Source organism: Epinephelus fuscoguttatus, linkage group LG23 (assembly GCF_011397635.1).
Source record: "Epinephelus fuscoguttatus linkage group LG23, E.fuscoguttatus.final_Chr_v1".
NCBI classification, from domain to species: Eukaryota; Metazoa; Chordata; class Actinopteri; order Perciformes; family Serranidae; genus Epinephelus; species Epinephelus fuscoguttatus.
Window position 1 is genome coordinate 17473371 of NC_064774.1, and position 18470 is coordinate 17491840.

The 18470-nt window shown below is 40.9% G+C and overlaps 1 protein-coding gene across 3 annotated transcripts; it reads left to right on the forward strand.

Moving 5' to 3' along the window:
* The first annotated feature begins 1244 nt into the window (after window positions 1–1244).
* zgc:162171 (uncharacterized protein LOC565931 homolog) lies at window positions 1245–17748 on the forward strand. 3 transcript variants are annotated; one of them, XM_049569337.1, is made up of 5 exons: window positions 1245–1522; window positions 1684–1994; window positions 9372–9502; window positions 12822–12971; window positions 17118–17748. In XM_049569337.1, the coding sequence occupies exons 2-5, from the start codon at window positions 1802–1804 to the stop codon at window positions 17328–17330; spliced, it is 687 nt and encodes a 228-aa protein (XP_049425294.1). In that variant the 5' UTR covers window positions 1245–1522; window positions 1684–1801; the 3' UTR covers window positions 17331–17748. The 3 variants fall into 3 exon arrangements, with proteins under 3 accessions (XP_049425294.1, XP_049425295.1, XP_049425293.1); XM_049569338.1 differs by having other exon boundaries at window positions 1245–1518; XM_049569336.1 differs by having other exon boundaries at window positions 1245–1994.
* Window positions 17749–18470: the final 722 nt, after the last annotated feature.

Here is an 18470-nt window from a genome sequence, read left to right on the forward strand (position 1 = left end):
TGGAAAAAAAATTTCACGGACTGTTTATTGAGTTATTACAGACACCGCTAACAGCTAACGGTTAGCCTAGCTAAACTACAATAACCATGTTGTTATTTACAAAACGTCACATCCCGCCTTGAGTATATCCAGTCAGCACCAAGTAATCCCCAAGCCCCAGCCAGGAGTTTCTCAGGGCCGTTCTGAGTACCTACTCCGAGGCAGGGACTTGTTTAGCCTCTGTAAAAGTTCCGGAACTCGGGGGTGATTCCTGCGGTGGAGACACGCACCAACGGCCCCAGCCCCGTAAAATTATCCCGAAGATCCTGCGGTGGAAACGGGCCTATAGACTTGTGCTAATAACGTTAGCATGTTATATTTGTTTAGAAAACGTGTTTAGTATAAGACAGTTGTTTTGTCAATGAAGCTTGTGAGTTGTAGTGGAGCTGAATTTGTAACAGTACCTTTGTTAAATGTTGCTGTTCAGGCTTCATATGAGTAGTGGAAAAGTCTGCTAGCTGCTAAGCTAACTCATACAATGTAAAACGCCATAGGCTTGTGCTAAAAACATTAGCATGTTGTATTTGTGGGGAAAATGTGTCCAGATAAAGACAAGTGTTTGTCTGTGAATGCTGCGAGTTATAGTGAAGCTGATTTGTGTACTTGTGTTTGAAATTGTCTCTATTAAGCCATGTTTAATGTGTGTTTTGAATCAGCTAAACTTTACAGCACTTCACAGAAACAACTTATGCCGACTATATGTTTTGGAGGTGTAACTGCAGAGTGACACAGACACACCACCACACATGTATAAATGCTCACAACGGTTTAGGCCATGTGTGGAGGCTACGACGTAGGCTCTGCTGCACAAGTATAAATCCACTAACACAAACTTTTAGGAAATATTGTAGGGTACTTATAAGGCTTATTTATGTCAAATAACATGCACATAACACACTTGTCCTCACAAAACAATAAAAACAACACAGATTCAGTCAACACAATAAAATGTAAAGATGCATAACATGTAACGCAAACAAGGTTTAAAACTGAAACTACTGAAACGGAAGCATGACACCGATAAAAACACCTCAAGTGTGTGATATTTTGAGTCGCAGCCACATGATTCACTCATTTTGTAAATAAATGTAGGTGACCACAAGTCTCTCTCTCACACACACACACACACACACACACACACACACACACACACACTGGGGGCGTGGTCGCATAGACAGCTCCAGCTCAAACAGCTGACAGTCCTCTCCCTCTCTCCACAGTTGTCTGGCAGCGGCCCAAACAGCAGCAGGAGGAGATGTGCACACAGACCGCAGGCTAAACTGATAACAACACCACAGTGTTTCTTCTTCAACTTGAACACGACAGCGTTTTACAAACAAGAAAGTTCTCCTTTTTTCACTGTTGGAAACTTTTTTCGCGGAGCTGACGGAGACCAAATGTCCCGTGAACACTTGCAGGGACGGTAACGATGATAAGACAACCCGAGGCACAATATTTCAACAGGCTAATCCTGGTTTTGTGAGTAAGTTTTAATACTGAGAGTCATTTTTTATCTTTAGACAACATTTACTTCTTATAATATGGATATTGTCGCGTTTTATCGCTTTATTTCTGTAAGTTTTTCTTAAATAATTCTTTTTTTATCCAAGTGTCAAATATTACAAGTATAACTCGGTGTTTCAGACTCGACACATGACTTGAGGCCGTCAGTACAGTCACCAAACCCTCCGTTTCATGCGGATCCTAATTGGAGACCTCGCCGTGCCATCCCTCTCCTTGCGCGCTCTCGACCGGAGCAGCAATGCAGCACGAGCGCCTGCTCAAAGTGTTGGTCATAGGCGACCTGGGAGTGGGTAAGACGTCCATCATAAAGCGCTACGTGCACCAGGTGTTCTCCCAGCACTACCGCGCTACCATCGGAGTGGACTTCGCCCTCAAGGTGCTCAGCTGGGATCACAAGACGGTGCTGCGGCTGCAGCTGTGGGACATCGCCGGTGCGTAACAGTGCGGCTGCATGGACATGAGGTGTTAGCCAAAGATTGTGTGTCATATAAGATAGAAAACACATGTATTTAGCTGGTATTCACACGTTATTTGCATTGGTAATGATCTTAAAACTACTCCACAAATTGGGTTGGATTAATTTAAAGGTTGGATTCAAGTTTTTGGAAAATGTTATTAAGAAAAAGTCGAGCTAAGTCAAGAGAATCAGACATGATAACCTGTAGTTTACTGATTCTTTATGGACATTCCCATTGTTTTACTTATATTTGTGTCTTAAATATCAACTAGTCCATACCCACTGAGTGCGCAGTTGCCCACGTACAGTTTCACATGGTGTGTGTTTGGGATACAGGTCACAGGAAATTGCAGATTAAATAGTCAACTGAACCCATTAAGAAGAGCAATGTATTCAGACAGAGTTTTTGTGAATTTCATAGTAAGATAGCTTTATTGAAAGTACAGTAGTACCATTGCCAATAGTGGGATAGTTAGTGGGCTAAAACTGTACATTAGTAGTTGAGGTAGCACGTTGAAAGGCAGATAGTTAAAGTGTTTATATGTTGTATTGACTTAAAAGTGGGGCGCACTGGTAGTTCACATGGGAAAGGTGCGGCTAGCCCTTGTTGCAGCAGCATACCATACCATGACTTAGTCATACCAGAAATTAGAAACAAACAACAACATTGGTCCACAGGGGGAGCCACAGCGATCGGTCGCATTTTAGCCATTTTTAAGCATTGTTCTGTTGTTATCGCGCCACCCAGTTGGCAATTACAGTTAAATTTCTCCAGTCACCTTGAGGCGTCCTGTTCTACATATCTACCAAGTTTAGTAAAAATCCATATGGCGGTTAGGCCTAGATAAGAAATTAGCTCTCTAGTGCCCCCATTTTGTTTGATGGGGTCAATAATGGAGGGGTCCCCTCAGATTATGTGTGGTCATATGCCTACAAAGTTGCGTGGTGATCGGTGAAACCCTTGAGATGTTATTCACCTTTATGTGATGAGCCACGCCCTCCGCAATATTCATTGCCTTATAGAAGCTCAGTTTTAGTAAGTTTTCCAACTTTTGCCAAGAGGGAACTTTAGATATTGGTCCCTAGATTATGTTCACCCAGTTTCATGCAGATCGGTCAAACTTCCTAGGAAGAGATCGATTTTAAGTGGTTTTCAAAAAAATTCACAATGGCGGAAAATCTATATAACCGAAGTTATGGGTTCTTGAGGCAAATGTGTTCCTCATGAGGAGAGGCATCTCTGTGCAAAGTTTCATGTGTCTACGACATACGGGGCATGAGATATGCCCATTCAAAGTTTGCAATTTCAATCGGTTGCTATAGCGCCCCCCTTTGGCCAACTGATGTAATATTGCTTCATTCTCATCCTCCCATGACCCTCTACCACTGTGCCAAATTTCACATGGATTGACCAAGTCAGTGAGGAGAAAAACATGGAACACACACACAGAGTTTTCATCATTATATAGTAAGATGACTCCTGATCATGGCTGGATTATGAGACAGTGGGCTGCTGGGCACAGGGATTCAGAAGGCCCCACCACCTTCCCTACATAGGAGCAAGACACACAGACTTTACAGTTGTTTACAGTTGTTTGGCCGCGTTTTGTTGTTGTGTGGCATCTCCTTGTAGTCCATATGGGTGGCATGATGGAGCAGTGGTTAGCATTGTTACCTCACAGCAAGAGGTTTCCTGGTTTGAACTCTTCTGTGTGGAGTTTGCATGTTCTCCCCGTGTCAGCGTGGGTTTTCTCCAGGTGCTCCAGCTTCCTCCCACAGTCCAAAGACATGCAGGTTAACTGATGACTCTAAATTGGCCGTAGGTGTGAATGGTTGTCTATCTCTTTGTAGTCATTTTGCATGTTTTTGTTATTGTTTTGTGTCTCTTTTTAGTTGCTCTGCATCTCTTTGTTGTCATTTTGTCTCTCTTTGTGGTTGTTTTGTGTATCTTTGTGGCTGTTTTGCCCCCTTTTGTAGTCATTGAGAGTGTTTTGCATCTCCATGAAGTCATGATGTGTCTCTTTTTTTGTTGCTTTGTATCTCTTTGCAGTTTTTTTGAGTGTCTTTGTAGTCGCCTACATCTCTTTGTAGTCTTTTTGTGTCTCTTTGTTCTTGCTTTACGTGATTCAAAGTAATGATGAGTGTCTTTTTTGTTGCTTTGTGTCTCCTAGTCTCTTTGTAGTCACTTGCATCTCTTTGTAGTCTTTTCGTCTCTCTTTGTGGCTGTTTTGCCCCTTTTTATAGTCATTGAGAGTCCCTTTGTGTCTCTTTGTACTTGCCTTAGATCTCTGTGAAGTCATTACGAGTCTCCATTTTGTTGCTTTGTATCTCCTTGCAGTTTTTTGAGTCTCTTTGTAGTGCCATGTTTGTGGTCATTATTAGTTGCATCCTGTCTGTTTGCAGCTGTTTTGCATCTCTTCGTAGTCGTGTTGTGTCTCTCTGTGGTCATTTAGAGTTCAATGTGTCTCCTCAAGTGACATCTTGCAGGTGAAGGCCAGGGTCGCCCTTGACCATTTGGGCCTGTGCAAGGCTTTGTACTAGGCCTATACTACTTTGTATAGGCTCGGTGCATATGACTGAATTACTCAAATAAGTTCCCAAACATAACACCAAGTGAAATATGTATGAGATTATAAAGACATAGCTTTTACTTGTGTACATGGTCATCTAGAGATGCATCAAACATGCTGATTATTTTTCTGTCGATTGATTCACCTTTATATTGAATCCAGGCTTTTAAAAAGTGGTATCAAGGGCTTTCATAATTTCAGACTAACATGTCAAAACACACATTTAGTGCTCAGATGGCAGACAACACAAGTGAAATCTGTACGTGTACTTTTAAACAAAGCATTTATGGCACTTTCAACATGTAACAGATTGATTCTTATTAATACAATTAGATATATCTTATCCACGTACAATGCAGCATCAAAGCAAACCCTAGAATATACAGTACTCTGCATTTTCTGACACATAGGCTGCATTTTGCTGACTTCATCCAACAATGATGATGCATGACACAAGTGAACGCCCGGATAATGTGGTTAACCTCTGTTTCTGCAAATGAAATGTTGAATGTACCCTCCAGTGCATCGTATTACCAGCCAGATTAGCTGTTAAAAAAGAGAAGCTTGCTATTTTCTGCCTGTAAGATCTATCATGCCTCTCTAATTGCATATAATTTAATGTTCTTTTAGCCTGTCAGCTGTCTCACACACTTGCCAAGCGTGTGGCTGTTGAATGATATGATTGCTGATAAAAGCCGTCATTTACATGAAGACGTCCAGCGGATGGACTTTAGACTGTAACCACCAGTGATGACTTCAAACTGGTGTCCCTTCCTGGGAAGCTGATAAACTGACAGTGGGCAGATTATCCTTGTCGGTGTGTCAAAGTGATAATTACATCACTGTTTTGTGTGAGTGACTGTTTATCTGGATGAGTCCAGGCTCACTTGTTCATTAGCTGGGCTTTCTTGCAACAAGTGTTTCTGCATTGAACATTTTAAATATTTTATTAGCTACAGGTGTGAAGGTGAAATTAGTAAGTCTGTTTTTTTACCACCAACACAAATACATCAATGAAAGTTGTGTCTGTTAGTTTTTACTCAAAATATTCGTCAAGTTAGGGCATCTTTTTTAAGACCAACCTGGAAGTTAGCTTCACTAATGCTAAATTAGCAGATTTCCAAATGAAGTTTTGCATTAGAAGATTTGAACCACACATTCAGATACAGTGAAACAAATCTAATAGAGCAAATGGAAACTCTGAGTGAAAATGAAAAGAATAGTTTGCACTTTGTTTTCTTGCTGAAAGTTAGATGAGAAGATTGATATCACTCTCGTGTCTTGGCAAAAAGTGTGCAGCTACAGCCAGGAGCTAGCTTAATGCTGAGCTAAGCTAATTGTGTCATATAAGAGTGGTGTTGATCTACTTCGTTAACTCGAGGCAATTCCCAAAATGTTAAGTCATTAGATATATCCTGACAGAAGTACATGAGACAGTTAATTTGTGGAAAAAATCACATTCCTCTTCCTCCTCCTAATGCTCCTAATGGCATTTGCAAAAATCCACCACGCCTGAACGAAAACAAGTCAGCGGTGAAGAATCTGTGGCGACACTGTACCAGTGTTGCCAACTCTATTCCAATGAAAGTAGCGAGTGCTAGCTCCAACAGTTGCCAGATCAAGTCAAACTTCAACATTCAAACAGGGGTGTCATGGTACTGCCTTGCCTCATAGTAAGAGGGTACAGGGTTCAAACCCACCAGCTGACCGGGGCTCTTCTGTATGGAGTTTGCACGTTCTCCCTGTTTTACCATGGGTTTTCTCCAGGTGCTCCAGCTTCCTCCCACAGTCCAAAGACATGCAGGTTAATTGGTGACTCTAAATTATCTGTAGGTGTGAAAGCGAGAGTAAATGGTTGTCTGTCTCTATGTGTCAGCCCTGCGATAGTCTGGTGACCTGTTCAGGGTGTACCGCTTATGGTCTACTAGAGTGCACGCTTCCAACCCAGAGAGCACGAGCATCAACATTACTATAGAAGGGGTGTCGGTGGCTTAGTGGTAGGGCAGGTGCCCCATGTACAAGGCTGTTGCCGCAGCAGCCCGGGTTCAAGTCCAGCCTGTGGCCCTTTGCTGCGTGTCATCCTCTCTCTCTCTCTCCCTTTCACACTTAACTGTCCTGTCCATTAAAGGCAAAAAATGCCCAAAAAATATATTAAAAAACAAAACAAAACAAAAAAAACATTACCATAGAAACTTACTACATTTGAACCCCTACTTCAGTGGCCAGTCTCATACCTACTGCAAGGTGCCAAAAGAGAGACGGAAGAGACCCTACACTGATGGTCAAAAGCATTGGTGGATTTCATCAAACTTGCCAACCCTGCAGATTTTCCTAGGAGACTTCCATATATCATTGCCCTCTCCTGGGGGGCAATTCTCCCATATTTCTAGATGCCAGATCTTCACACCTTTATTTCCTTTTGTTATCATGGCCTGTTTCTAGCACAGCACAGTGTGTATAAGCCCTGAGACTCTAAAAGTGTAATGCTTCCTCATTGTTGGCTTTTCCCGCCTCCTTCTTGACCATCTGGGGCTGGATAGAGTCGCCCTGTCCACATTTCGAGTGCGTGACGGGACCGCTGCAGCAGGGGTTTGAAGGATGTATCTGGTACTCGGCTTACCCTACTCCATTGCGGCAGGGTACCCAGCTGTCTTCCACAGACTATAGGCATCCTGTTCTGCCCCAGTTAGGCACCCAGGACCCAGGGCTGTGTGAGCCAGGTTCGGACAGCTTGCTGTGGATCCCTGGCGCTGGCTTAGCCTACAATCTGGCATCCCTCCTTCCTTCCTGGTACCCCTCCAGAAGTACCAGGGGCATGAACCAAAAACTAAACCAAATTAAGTGTTAAGGCCACAGAATTCAGACCCAGCATGCACTGGAATGGATTACAATATATTTCTTGCTTTTCCCCTAAGAAAATCACTAAATTTGCCAATACTTGAAATTAAGTCACTAAAAGTGGATAAAAAGTGGCAAAATCTAGGTTGAAAATCACCAAGTTGGCAACACTGCACTGAGCTGCCAGCAACAGCAGACACAGCAAAGACAAAAACACAGAAGTAGACTGACAGCGAAAAGCTCCCTTTCACTTTCACAGATTGGTTGTTGTAGTTCAGGTGCAGTGGATTCTTGCAAATACCATTAGGAGCACAAAGACGAGCCAGAGGAACATTATTTTTAGGTACTACTGTCATGATATGGTGACAGAACTTCATAAAAATTACTTAATGTATCTTTAATTTCTGGTTCAAATATAATTAAAGTGTGATTCTGATGTGATTATTTATTGAACTAATTTGCTATACTGTACATCTTTACTCGCTCTGAGCTGATTTATATACATATATACATGAAAAAAAAACAAAAACATTTATTGCAAAACATCCACTAGAAATCGTCCAGCTGAGCTCTGAGTGAAGCTGACTTCCAGGTTGATACGATCATGTGCACCATCAAACAGGAAGCCTGCAAAACCACATTTGAAAAAGCGACAGACATATGTTGTTCAGTGTTGTGAAGTTCTGTCATGTGTTTAGTATATTACATCTGTGACGCTTTAGAAAGATGATACAGAAACTGACCTGACGTATTTTATACTGACACATGTAGCTGATTAAATACAGCAAATGTTTTGATGCAAGACGTGACATTTTGACATTTTGAATTAAAAAGACCACTGTGACCTTTTAGAAGTTACTACTTCCAAGGGTTTTCGGTTTTTGATCTAAACTAATCTTTACAGTAGGATTATGGAGTTACCTCAGCAAAACATTTGTCACTAAGTGTTGACACTGATCGGATCTTGGTGATGAGATAACATCTGCTGTGAGGACACTGTTGCTATGTGTGTGTTCAGGCATTTGGCATGTAAACAGGGTTTTTTCTATCAGCTCTTGTCTTGCTGGTCATGTGCATTTTGTGTGTGTGTGTGTGTGTGTGTGTGTGTGTGTGTGTATCAGATGCTCACTTAATGATTCACGACTATATCAGGATCATGTGGAGGAAGTTAGCATCCAGGATAGGGACTTATTCATACATTCAGTTCCACACACACACATTGCATGCAATGAAGATGCATTTTCTGCATGCACACGCATGGTTTAACACAATTTCACTTTGATTTGTCAATTTATCAATTAGTTGATCGACAGAAAAGTAACCGGCAACTATTTTCATAATGAAAACGATCATTTAAGGGATGTTTTTCAAGCATAAATGCCAAACAGCAGCTTGTTCCAGCATCTCAAATGTAGAAATTGGAAGCTAATATCTCAAATAAAATAAAATAAAATAACCAATCTAATTTCTCACTATACCTCATTATAACGGGCATTTTTTTTTACAAGTTTCTCTATCATAGACGAAAGGTTATTTTTCAAATGAAATAATCAAGAAATTAATCAATAATTGAATTACCGTAAGTATTATTTGATGTACTAAATCCACGGTTTCAATTGCAAACAATGCTGCTGAGATAAGAAATAAAGAGTCATTTCCATAAAGACTTACAGCAGTATCTATTTCAGTTTGACATTAAACTCTTAATCAGCTCACTTAGGAGTTAGACGTCTCCCTTGTTTCTATTTCAAGTTGGTCTGTAATCGAGCTAAGAATATACTCAGGTGTCTCATCAAGTTTTCTGAAGTCTCACATTGACTCTGGTTCAAAATAACGACATGTCATTTTGAAAATGGTCTCTGAGACTCTGAAATGGTTGGCAAAATAACATAAACCTCAGAGACAGTATTTATTCTGTCGTCTTTCTTCTTCTTCTCCAAAAGGGCAGGAACGCTATGGCAACATGACCCGTGTCTACTACAGAGAGGCGGTAGGGGCTCTCGTCGTCTTCGACATGACCAGACTGTCCACGTTTCAGGCCGTCCTCAAGTGGAAAGGAGACCTGGACTCAAAGGTAAATATGACGATATGAGAGGAGGTGAAGGATTCAAGGGATGAAGGATGGTAGGAGGACATGAGTAGGAAGTGAAGGACAGAGGGAAGGAATGAAGTAGAGAGAGAGAGAGAGAGAAGACCAATCCTCATTTTTTCTATCAGCATCTTCCCTCCACTCGTCTCATCTACTTCTGCTTTAGTCATGACTCGTTGTATTACCCAGGAAGTCTTTTGACACACAGAGTGAGATACAGTGTGTGATACCGTGAACAGAGAAAATTAAGCTTGTGTTGGATGTGTTTCCTCTTACAATGATTGTGTTTTTCTTATGCAAGCTCTATTTCAAATGCTAAAAGTCAGACTGACATTTGTACAAACTTCTTTGACTTGTCTCTGTAAGGGAAACCGTTCTTGCAGTAGCGATTAAAAATACCACAGGAGACATGTGCTGCGTAAATAAATGTGTGGAAATAAACATGTGAAATAAACACGTGGTAGGTAACTCGGTCACATGGTGTGAGCAGAGCCATCTGCAGCTCAACGTGACAAAGACAAAGGAGCTGGTTGTTGATCTGAGGAGGGCAAAGGCACTGGTGACCCCTGTTTCAGTCCAGTGGGTCAGTGTGGACATTGTTGAGGACTACAAGTACCATAGACAGTAAACTGGACTGGACTAAGAACTGTAGTGGAGGTTAAGATCCTTCAACATCTGCTGGACAGTACTGAGGTTGTTTTTTGAGTCTGTGGTATCCTGTTTGCTGCTGTGTGCAGTAGATTGAGGGTAGCAGACGCCAATAGACTCAAGAAAATGATCCACAAGGCTTGTAAAGTTGTGGGGGTGGAGCTGCACTCTTTGGTGGTGGTGTCAGGGAGGAGGATGCTCTCTAAGTGAGGTGTCATCTTGGATAATGTCTCCAAATCCACTCCATGATGTGCTGGTTAAACACAGGAGTACAATTATCCTCTGAGATGCTCCACAGGGCGCCAAAAGAAGTAATTCCTGCCTGTGGCCATCAAACTTTTCAGTTCCTCCCTCAGAGTGTCAACACTCTGAGTCAATAGACTTTGGCCCTTTGACTTATTTCATCCATTCAACCTTGCAGTATGAACTTAACTGTACAAAAAATAATGCAATAATTCAACTGTTAAATATTTTCTTTTCAGCTATTAGCCATGGCCGACCACGGCTAAAAATCGCTATTGTTCTTAAATGTTTAATAACTTTTGAACTGCTAATTCTGTCCACATGCTTTTAAAAGTCACATAAGGTGCATTCTCAGAACCCATCGGCTGTATTCAGCATCTGACTTCCGGCAGACAGCGATACAGCCTCTGGGGGCAGACCCCTGATTTTTTGGCATTCCGGTTTGATTTGGGCGGAGGAGGCAAATTTCCGTTTCCGACTTCCGTTTATATGTAATAAGTAAATATGCGGAATCATTGCGATGGATTCAGAGTTTGCAGTGATGCCAATTATGTTCCGCCTCATTAGTTCACCGCACGGACCGTTTAACCTGGCAACAACTGCAGCCGGCTCAAACATGATTGGTCAATATCACGCAGACTACAAACAGCCTACAACCGGAAACCAGGGCTCTTCTGCTCTTCTTCCGGAGGCAAGATCTCCGGGGTTTGCCTACAGACTCTACATTCACTGTATGTAGAGTCTGTATATAGAGACTACATAAGGTGGAGAATCTCAGCTTTTTCGCTGGTATCACATTTGTCTTGTTTGGACATTCAGAGGCTCCATAGTGGATGTGATTACACCATCGCATTTTGCAGCATTGATTCACCAAGTAAACCCACGTAGTTCAGTCTTCCAAGCCAAACTGCAATGGTTGTAATGGCTTATCCCCTCCATGTTGATTCAAAATTTCACTACGGTGTTACAAGACATCTTCCACTCCACCAATCAACATTGGTTTCGGAATTGCTTTTTTGGAAACACAGAAACTGAGACGAAGTAGGTTTGTTTGCTTGCATGAAATCATGCACAATGATAACAGATATGTACAACAGAGCACAGCAGAAAGCAAGACCAAGATGGCAAAGTGTCTTTAAGGGTAAACACACCTGTCAAATGTTCTTAATCTTATACACAAACACACACACACATTTACACGCTAATTTTTCTTAATTGCGTGCTGCTGTTTTTGCCGCCACCTGTCTTTCAGAGTCTATAGATGGCAGAGTTTTAAAGCTAAAGTGATGTTACTGGATATCATATAACTAGAAGACCCGCAGAATCTAGTGGTACCATGTTATTTTAGCTTCTCAAGAAGGGGGCTAAATAATGCTCCAAAGTTAGGCTTAATTTTGGTGAGGGAAAAAAGGTCACTTGATCTCTCATCTCAAGATATCTGAATGAAACTAGGTTCTGTGGGTACCCACGAGTCTCGTCTTTACGGTCATGTCCACATTAGTCCCATATAGTTGTGGGCACACTATACACTTTTTTGCATTTTTATTACAGACATATGTTTAGAAAAACTTCACACAAAGTGCTGAGCTGCATCTCAAATTAATCTTCAGGGGTCCCATTTATAAACATTGTGTACGCACAAAATGAGGCCTGAAAGAGGTGTACGCTACCCTGGAAATCCAGAGTTCTCGCGAGAGCACAATTTGAATTTGCTCAGCGAGTCACTCTGGCAATCAGTAATGATGCTCATTACCCATGCCCATGAAACCGAGCTGCACCAATCACTTCAGTGTATCTGATATAGGCAGGCCAGGGGCGAGCTAAACAGATGACAACAGTGCTGCGACGATGAAGTCCGGAATCAGTCAGTAAACACTGCAAGATGACCCTAAATCTTTCTAGATTTAGGGTCTGGATTTCCAGGCTAGGGTTACGCCACTTCTCACGGAATAGTTGTTATCTATTAAAACAAACTCGATGGGAGAAACTTTGACCCATGCTTACGAACATTTTGGAGACAGGAAATTGGCTACGCAGATGATGAGATGGAAGCGTAACTGTAGAAATTATTGACCTCCTACATTAAGATAGTCTAATGTAAAAAAAAAAAAAAAAGGAAAGCTAATAATGCATTCAGGTGCTCTTGGTCAATGTATAAAGTCAATAATTTCCATGTTTATCACAGAGAAGCTGCCTTAAAGTGGCCAACAAAGTGTAAACAAGTTTTCTAATACCTTGGTTTATAGTACAGTCATGAAGTTTAGTCTAAAAATATGCTAAATAACCAGCAAACAGCATGCTACGATAGGTTTACAGCAGTGGTGGAAGAAGTTCTGAGATCTTTCTTTAGGTAAAAGTAGCACCATGTAAAAATACTCTTACTTAGAGTATGTCTACTTCCTGGTTCCCTCAGGTGGCCCTCAGCAATGGGACGCCAGTTCCAGCCGTTCTGTTGGCCAACAAGTGCGACCAGCGGAGTCACGGTTTGTGCCCTAAGCTGCCCAAACTGGAGAACTTCTCCAGAGAGTATGGGTTCGTCGGCTGGTATGAAACCTCTGCCAAGGTATGACGTGATCCTCCTCTGTGTGTGTGTGTGTGTCTTTAAATCCCGCAAATATTGTTTTAACCTGTGATCTGCTTCTGTCGTCATCTGTGTTTTTTCTCGTTATAAAGAAATGTCACTGCATATTTATATCAGCGTATCGCCTATTAGCCTTCTGTCTCACACACTCCCCCGCACTCCTTTATTTACCCCAGTGTTTCTTCCTCACGCTTAATTTCATGTCAGCTCTTCTCTGCATCTGTCAGTGCCTGTTTCTCTGCTTTCAAAGCTGCACCAGTGAACAGTTTAATGCAAAAGACAAAGAACAAAAATCACAAAATGTAAAAGTTCAGCAAGCATCCAGTTTACTCATATGGCGTCTGTGTAGTGAAGTCTACAAAATTCAAACAGCTCCCGTTTGCTGCTATTTGTAGATGCCAACATGCAGTAACATGTTTATCTGCTGCAGCTAAAATTATAAACACTAGATTGCCTATTCATCTGTAACCAAGAGCCTACACTGATTACACTAATCAAGAGCCTTTTGGAGTTAAAAGCATTTGTAGACAATGAACTTGTTGTGCTACATCTGTTCTGTTTGGCTGATTCAATTTTATTTATCTACCTAATTGTTTTATTCACTGTTGAAGGTGCAAGATAGAAGCTTTTTATAGTGCACAATGAAGGACCCCGATAGCCTTAAAGTCTCGTCTCTGCTTTCATGTCGCACAAAGAACTTCCTTCACAGTGAAGAAATAAAAGTGATAAACCTGAGCATGTCTTTAAGTAATAATCTGTGTCACCTGAAGCAATGAGTCAAACTTTGTTCTTGCAGGAACATTCACAGTAACTGAGTAGAGAGAGTTTGAATCCATGATAAAGGAAATAATGTTTAATTCAATGGAAAAGGACAAGTTTCAATTTCTGTTTTCTGTTGGTGTTGCCATCAGAAAGAACATTTGATCAATTTTTAATTTAAAGATGCGCCAATTTATATTTTTATGTTAACAATGGAAGAAGTAAATACTGGTAAAACGTAAAGGGGTAGTGGTTACTTGTAGTAATGAACTAACAAGAAGTTGTAACCAGACTCTGCAGCTCTGCGGAGCACTGTAGCATCTTTCAGTTCTTTGTTTTGGTTTCACAGCACACAACTTGACTGTTTCAGTTCACTCTCAAAACTCCTGTCACACCAAGCAGCAACAGGCAGCTATTTCCATCACTGATAAAGCTGATTCCAAGTTTAACAAACACAACATTGAGTTGATATTTTGGCAACTAGTTTGGCAGTAACTACTGTATATGGAAAAAATGGTTAATTAGATGGATGGACCAGTTCTAGGCATTAAAATGTCTGTTCACATGAGGTGTTTGTTATGTTTACACTGAAAGGAGAGTACTATGATTTTTGGCATGTGTTTTACTATAAAGTCCTTTAAAGCTGAAATACAAATTGCAAAACTTTTCGGTAACACTTTACTTGAAGGTATCTACATAAGGGTGACATGACACTGTCATAACTATGACATGTCATGGTCATGAACCCGTCATGAACATTATGTACATGTCGTAAACGTTTATGACTGCTGTCATTAAGTGTCATTCAGTTTTTGTAATGACAAGCTGACACTGGGTGCGGTTACATGATGGCTTCTCATCCAGAATGAAATAAATCTGAAGGAAATCATTCGGAATTAAAGTCTTTCCAGGTAGTTTACATGGGAAATGTTCATTCCGAATCAGGGTTTACACTGGAGATCAGTTTAATCACCTTTTAATCGCCTGTATTCGGGTCTGCACAAGGTTTGGGGCAGGGCAGGTTTCTGATTGGATAGGGGGTGGGGTGGATGTTAGGTGTTCACGTTTACCGAAGAAAACACTGTAGTCCTCGCTCAGGATAACAACATGCTTGACGACGCCGTTCTTAGTGCCTTTTTCGGGCTTGTTTTGCTTATATTCTTGAAGCAGCAGTACGACAACAACCTTGTTCTGCTAATGCTTCGTCTGTTGAGGAGGAGAAGGGAGGCAGAAGGTCGACGAAGGAAGATAGGTGACTGTGCTTTGGCAAATGGAAACCGGTGAGTGCAACAAGTCCGACTGCTCTATCTCAGCCCGTTGCTATGTGCGCTATATACGTCATCGCGCCAGAAGGGCAAGGAAACGAGCATGTGCAGCAAGACCAGAATGAACTTAAAGAGGAATGAGTGTAAACAAGTGCGAGAAATTCTTTCATTTGGAATTAGAAACGTAAATATTCCAGCCCCTTACATCAGAATGAATTTTCAATAGCATTGGTTGGCCATTTTCATTCCAAATTAGGTGTTTACAAGATCACCTTGAATAGGAATGAACTTTCATTCCGAAAGAAAAGGGAATTAAACTGTCCATGTAAACGTACTAACTGTTTGGGTTGTCTTGATTATGACAACTTGACATTAATCAAAGTGACATTATCAGAAATTGTATTTGTCATGACAAGTTGACATTACATTTGTTTGGGATGTCCTCATAATGACAACTTGACATTAACAAGAAATGCACCTCTTTTTGTGTTTACGACAAGTTGACATGATGATTATTGTTGTTACGACAAAGACATCTTCTGGTAATGTCATCCTGGTTAATGTTAAGTTGTCATTGTAAGGACATCCCAAACAAATGTAATGTCAACTTGTCATGACAAAGACAACTTCTAGTAATGTCACTTTGATTAATGTCAACTTGTCATAATCAAGACAACCCAAACAATGTCAACTTGTCATTACAGAAACCGAATGACACTTAATGACAGCAGTGATAAACGTTTATGACATGTACATAATGTTCATGACAGGTTCATGACCGTGTCATGTCATAGTTATGACAGTGTCATGTCACCCTTATGCAGATACCTTCAAGTAAAGTGTTACCAACTTTTCTTTAGTGTTCATATTTCCTTTCCCTTTTATGCCTTTATTCATCTTGGTGTCCACACTGAGCTGTATATGTTTGAAAACAGATCTTTATTTTCCTTCCAAAAGGCCTTTGCACATCAAGTCTGTATTTTTTGTCTGAAATTGTTGCATGGTTAAAAAGTAAATACAACCTCACATTGTGTCAATCACGTTAACACACTAACTCTAAAACTGTCCGTCAGTTTTCGGAACAGGCTTGATTTTCTGCACTTTTTCGTTTCTGTCAAAAGACAGATGAAGGAGATAGAGAGTTGTGTGACCAAAAAGCAGTGACGAAAATGTGGCGGCGGGGTACATACATCCGCACAAGGAGAGAGCAATGGGGCACACAGTGTCATTTTTTAACTCACCAACAGGTCAGATAGTAACATTAAGGTGGATGATGATGATGACGAGGAGGAGGATGTGATGAGTTAAGCAAATAGCACAATTTCACATCATATGTTTATTAGCAAGAGTTGAAAAATCGGAACTTAGTGACCGATTCGTGCTGTGATAGCCAATCAGTGTGAGATCGTTCAGGGATGTATGATTTCAAGGATGTACTTGCAGAAGTTATTCAGCGATTTCATGTGCATTTGACGTGAGGTATTCGCGCGTATGAGGCCAGTCAACACAAAATAGTCTAGCGTTGAAATTCGTGCACGTAACGTTGGTGTGAACACAACATTAAAGAGGACGAGGACAACACACAGACAAAGAGAAAGAGAGATTGACAGTGTTGAGACAGAGAGGGAGGACAACGCAGGACCTTCAGGTAGTCTCGCAAGACGTAGGGAGAGAGTGGCAAAAGCCAGGGAGGTAACTCCAGTCGAGAGGAGAAGGGAGCAAATATAGCTTTACATTTTGTTTTGTATTGTGTGTTTTCGCAACAATTAGAACAATAAAACACATCAGACTCAGAGTGCAAGGTTTCTGTGCCTGACAATTTTTGCTGGATGACAGATAAAAAAAACAAAAAGAAAAATTACAGCCTTAGTCTACGGAGGCCTGAAGCTGACGTTTTTTTCTCCCTGAAAATTGTGGACAAATCCAAAAACTTCTGGCATAATGTTTTCTACTGACAGAAACTTCATGTGGTCTAATATCGTTTTCACATGTAAATAGCATTTTCAGATTTGGCTGGCATAATATGGACTCTCCTCTCCCTTGTTCCTCTATCTCTACCTCCATCGTCCTTCTTTAACCCTTCACCTCGCTCCTCTCTCTACAGGACAACACCAACATAGATGCCGCCATCATGTGCTTGGTGAAGAGCATCATGACTTTGGAGGATGAGAGAGCTGCGAGTGACGCCACAGCCATCACCGGCAAAAGTGAATCGGTTCTGGTTCTGCCTCGCTTCGACTACAACAAAAAGGAGAAGGGACTGAGTGGGTGCTCAGGATGCCAGTCGCTTAAACCCAAAGACAGGGACAACGACTGAAGGAGGGAGGGATGGATGGGATGCATCCTCTTCCTTCCTTCTTTTTCTCCTCACAAACATATTTCTGCAGAGTTGTTAGGGGAAACAGTTTAACAATTTGTGATTTTTCTGAAAAATCCATAATGTAATTATGTATTTTTATCACAGAGTCAAGAGTCAAAAATGAGTTCCAGTTTAACAATAAGATAACTTTTTATAGGTGATGCTAAAATATTTTATGTATTTGAAGGAAAATGTGACTCCTGAAAACATTTTTTTAATATTTAAAGTTTTTTTCTTTTGCAGCACAGCAACATGTTTTAGGTTTGAGACAGCTGAATTTTACAATAATTCCTTGGTTTTTAATAATATATTGTAATATTCTTCATATGTGAATAACAGAAAACGACTTGTAAAACCTTTTTATATGCATAAAAGTGCACTTTTAATCTGTCATGCGTCTTCTCTATTTCTTGTCCGAACATTTTGAACGTTTTTTCAAAATGGTGGTGGCAGGGGTGCTTCCTTTCTGAAAGCAAGAAAAATATCATATGTTTGAATTGAAAAAGCAAAAATAAATATGCCATAGGTTTTTTAAATTATATGTTACATTAAATGATAATTACTCTATGTGTTCAGCAGCAGTCTTCATGGCAAAGCGCTATGTAAGCAGCTACTTAAGTGATTATTGATGTTTTTATCTGAGATTATTTTTTTATTTTATCCTCACCAGGGGATCAGGTGTTTGGCCGTGTGTGTGTGTGTGTGTGTGTGTGTGCGTGTGTGTGCCCTCGTATGTGAGTTTGTATCCATCTGTCTGCAGCCAACCTCACAAACTACTGTACCAAACTACTGAACCAATCAGCCTAATATTTTGTCAGCATATTTATGACATGCTCAGGAGTCCTCTTGTGTGCAGTGATTCACAATTTTTGAAAAGCCTATTTTACTGACTGTTCTATACCACCATCATCACATTTACAGAAATAATCTCATATGAAAACAGCATACCTAGTCTGTTGCCGGCCATATTTTGGCCTTCGTCACGGCTCAAAAAACTGACATCCATGAAAAATTTGAAATGGAGAACCTGCAGATGAAATGTTTGTAGTTCTTATTTCCTACTGTGTTGTGCTGTAGCTGACAGACAAAGTTACTACC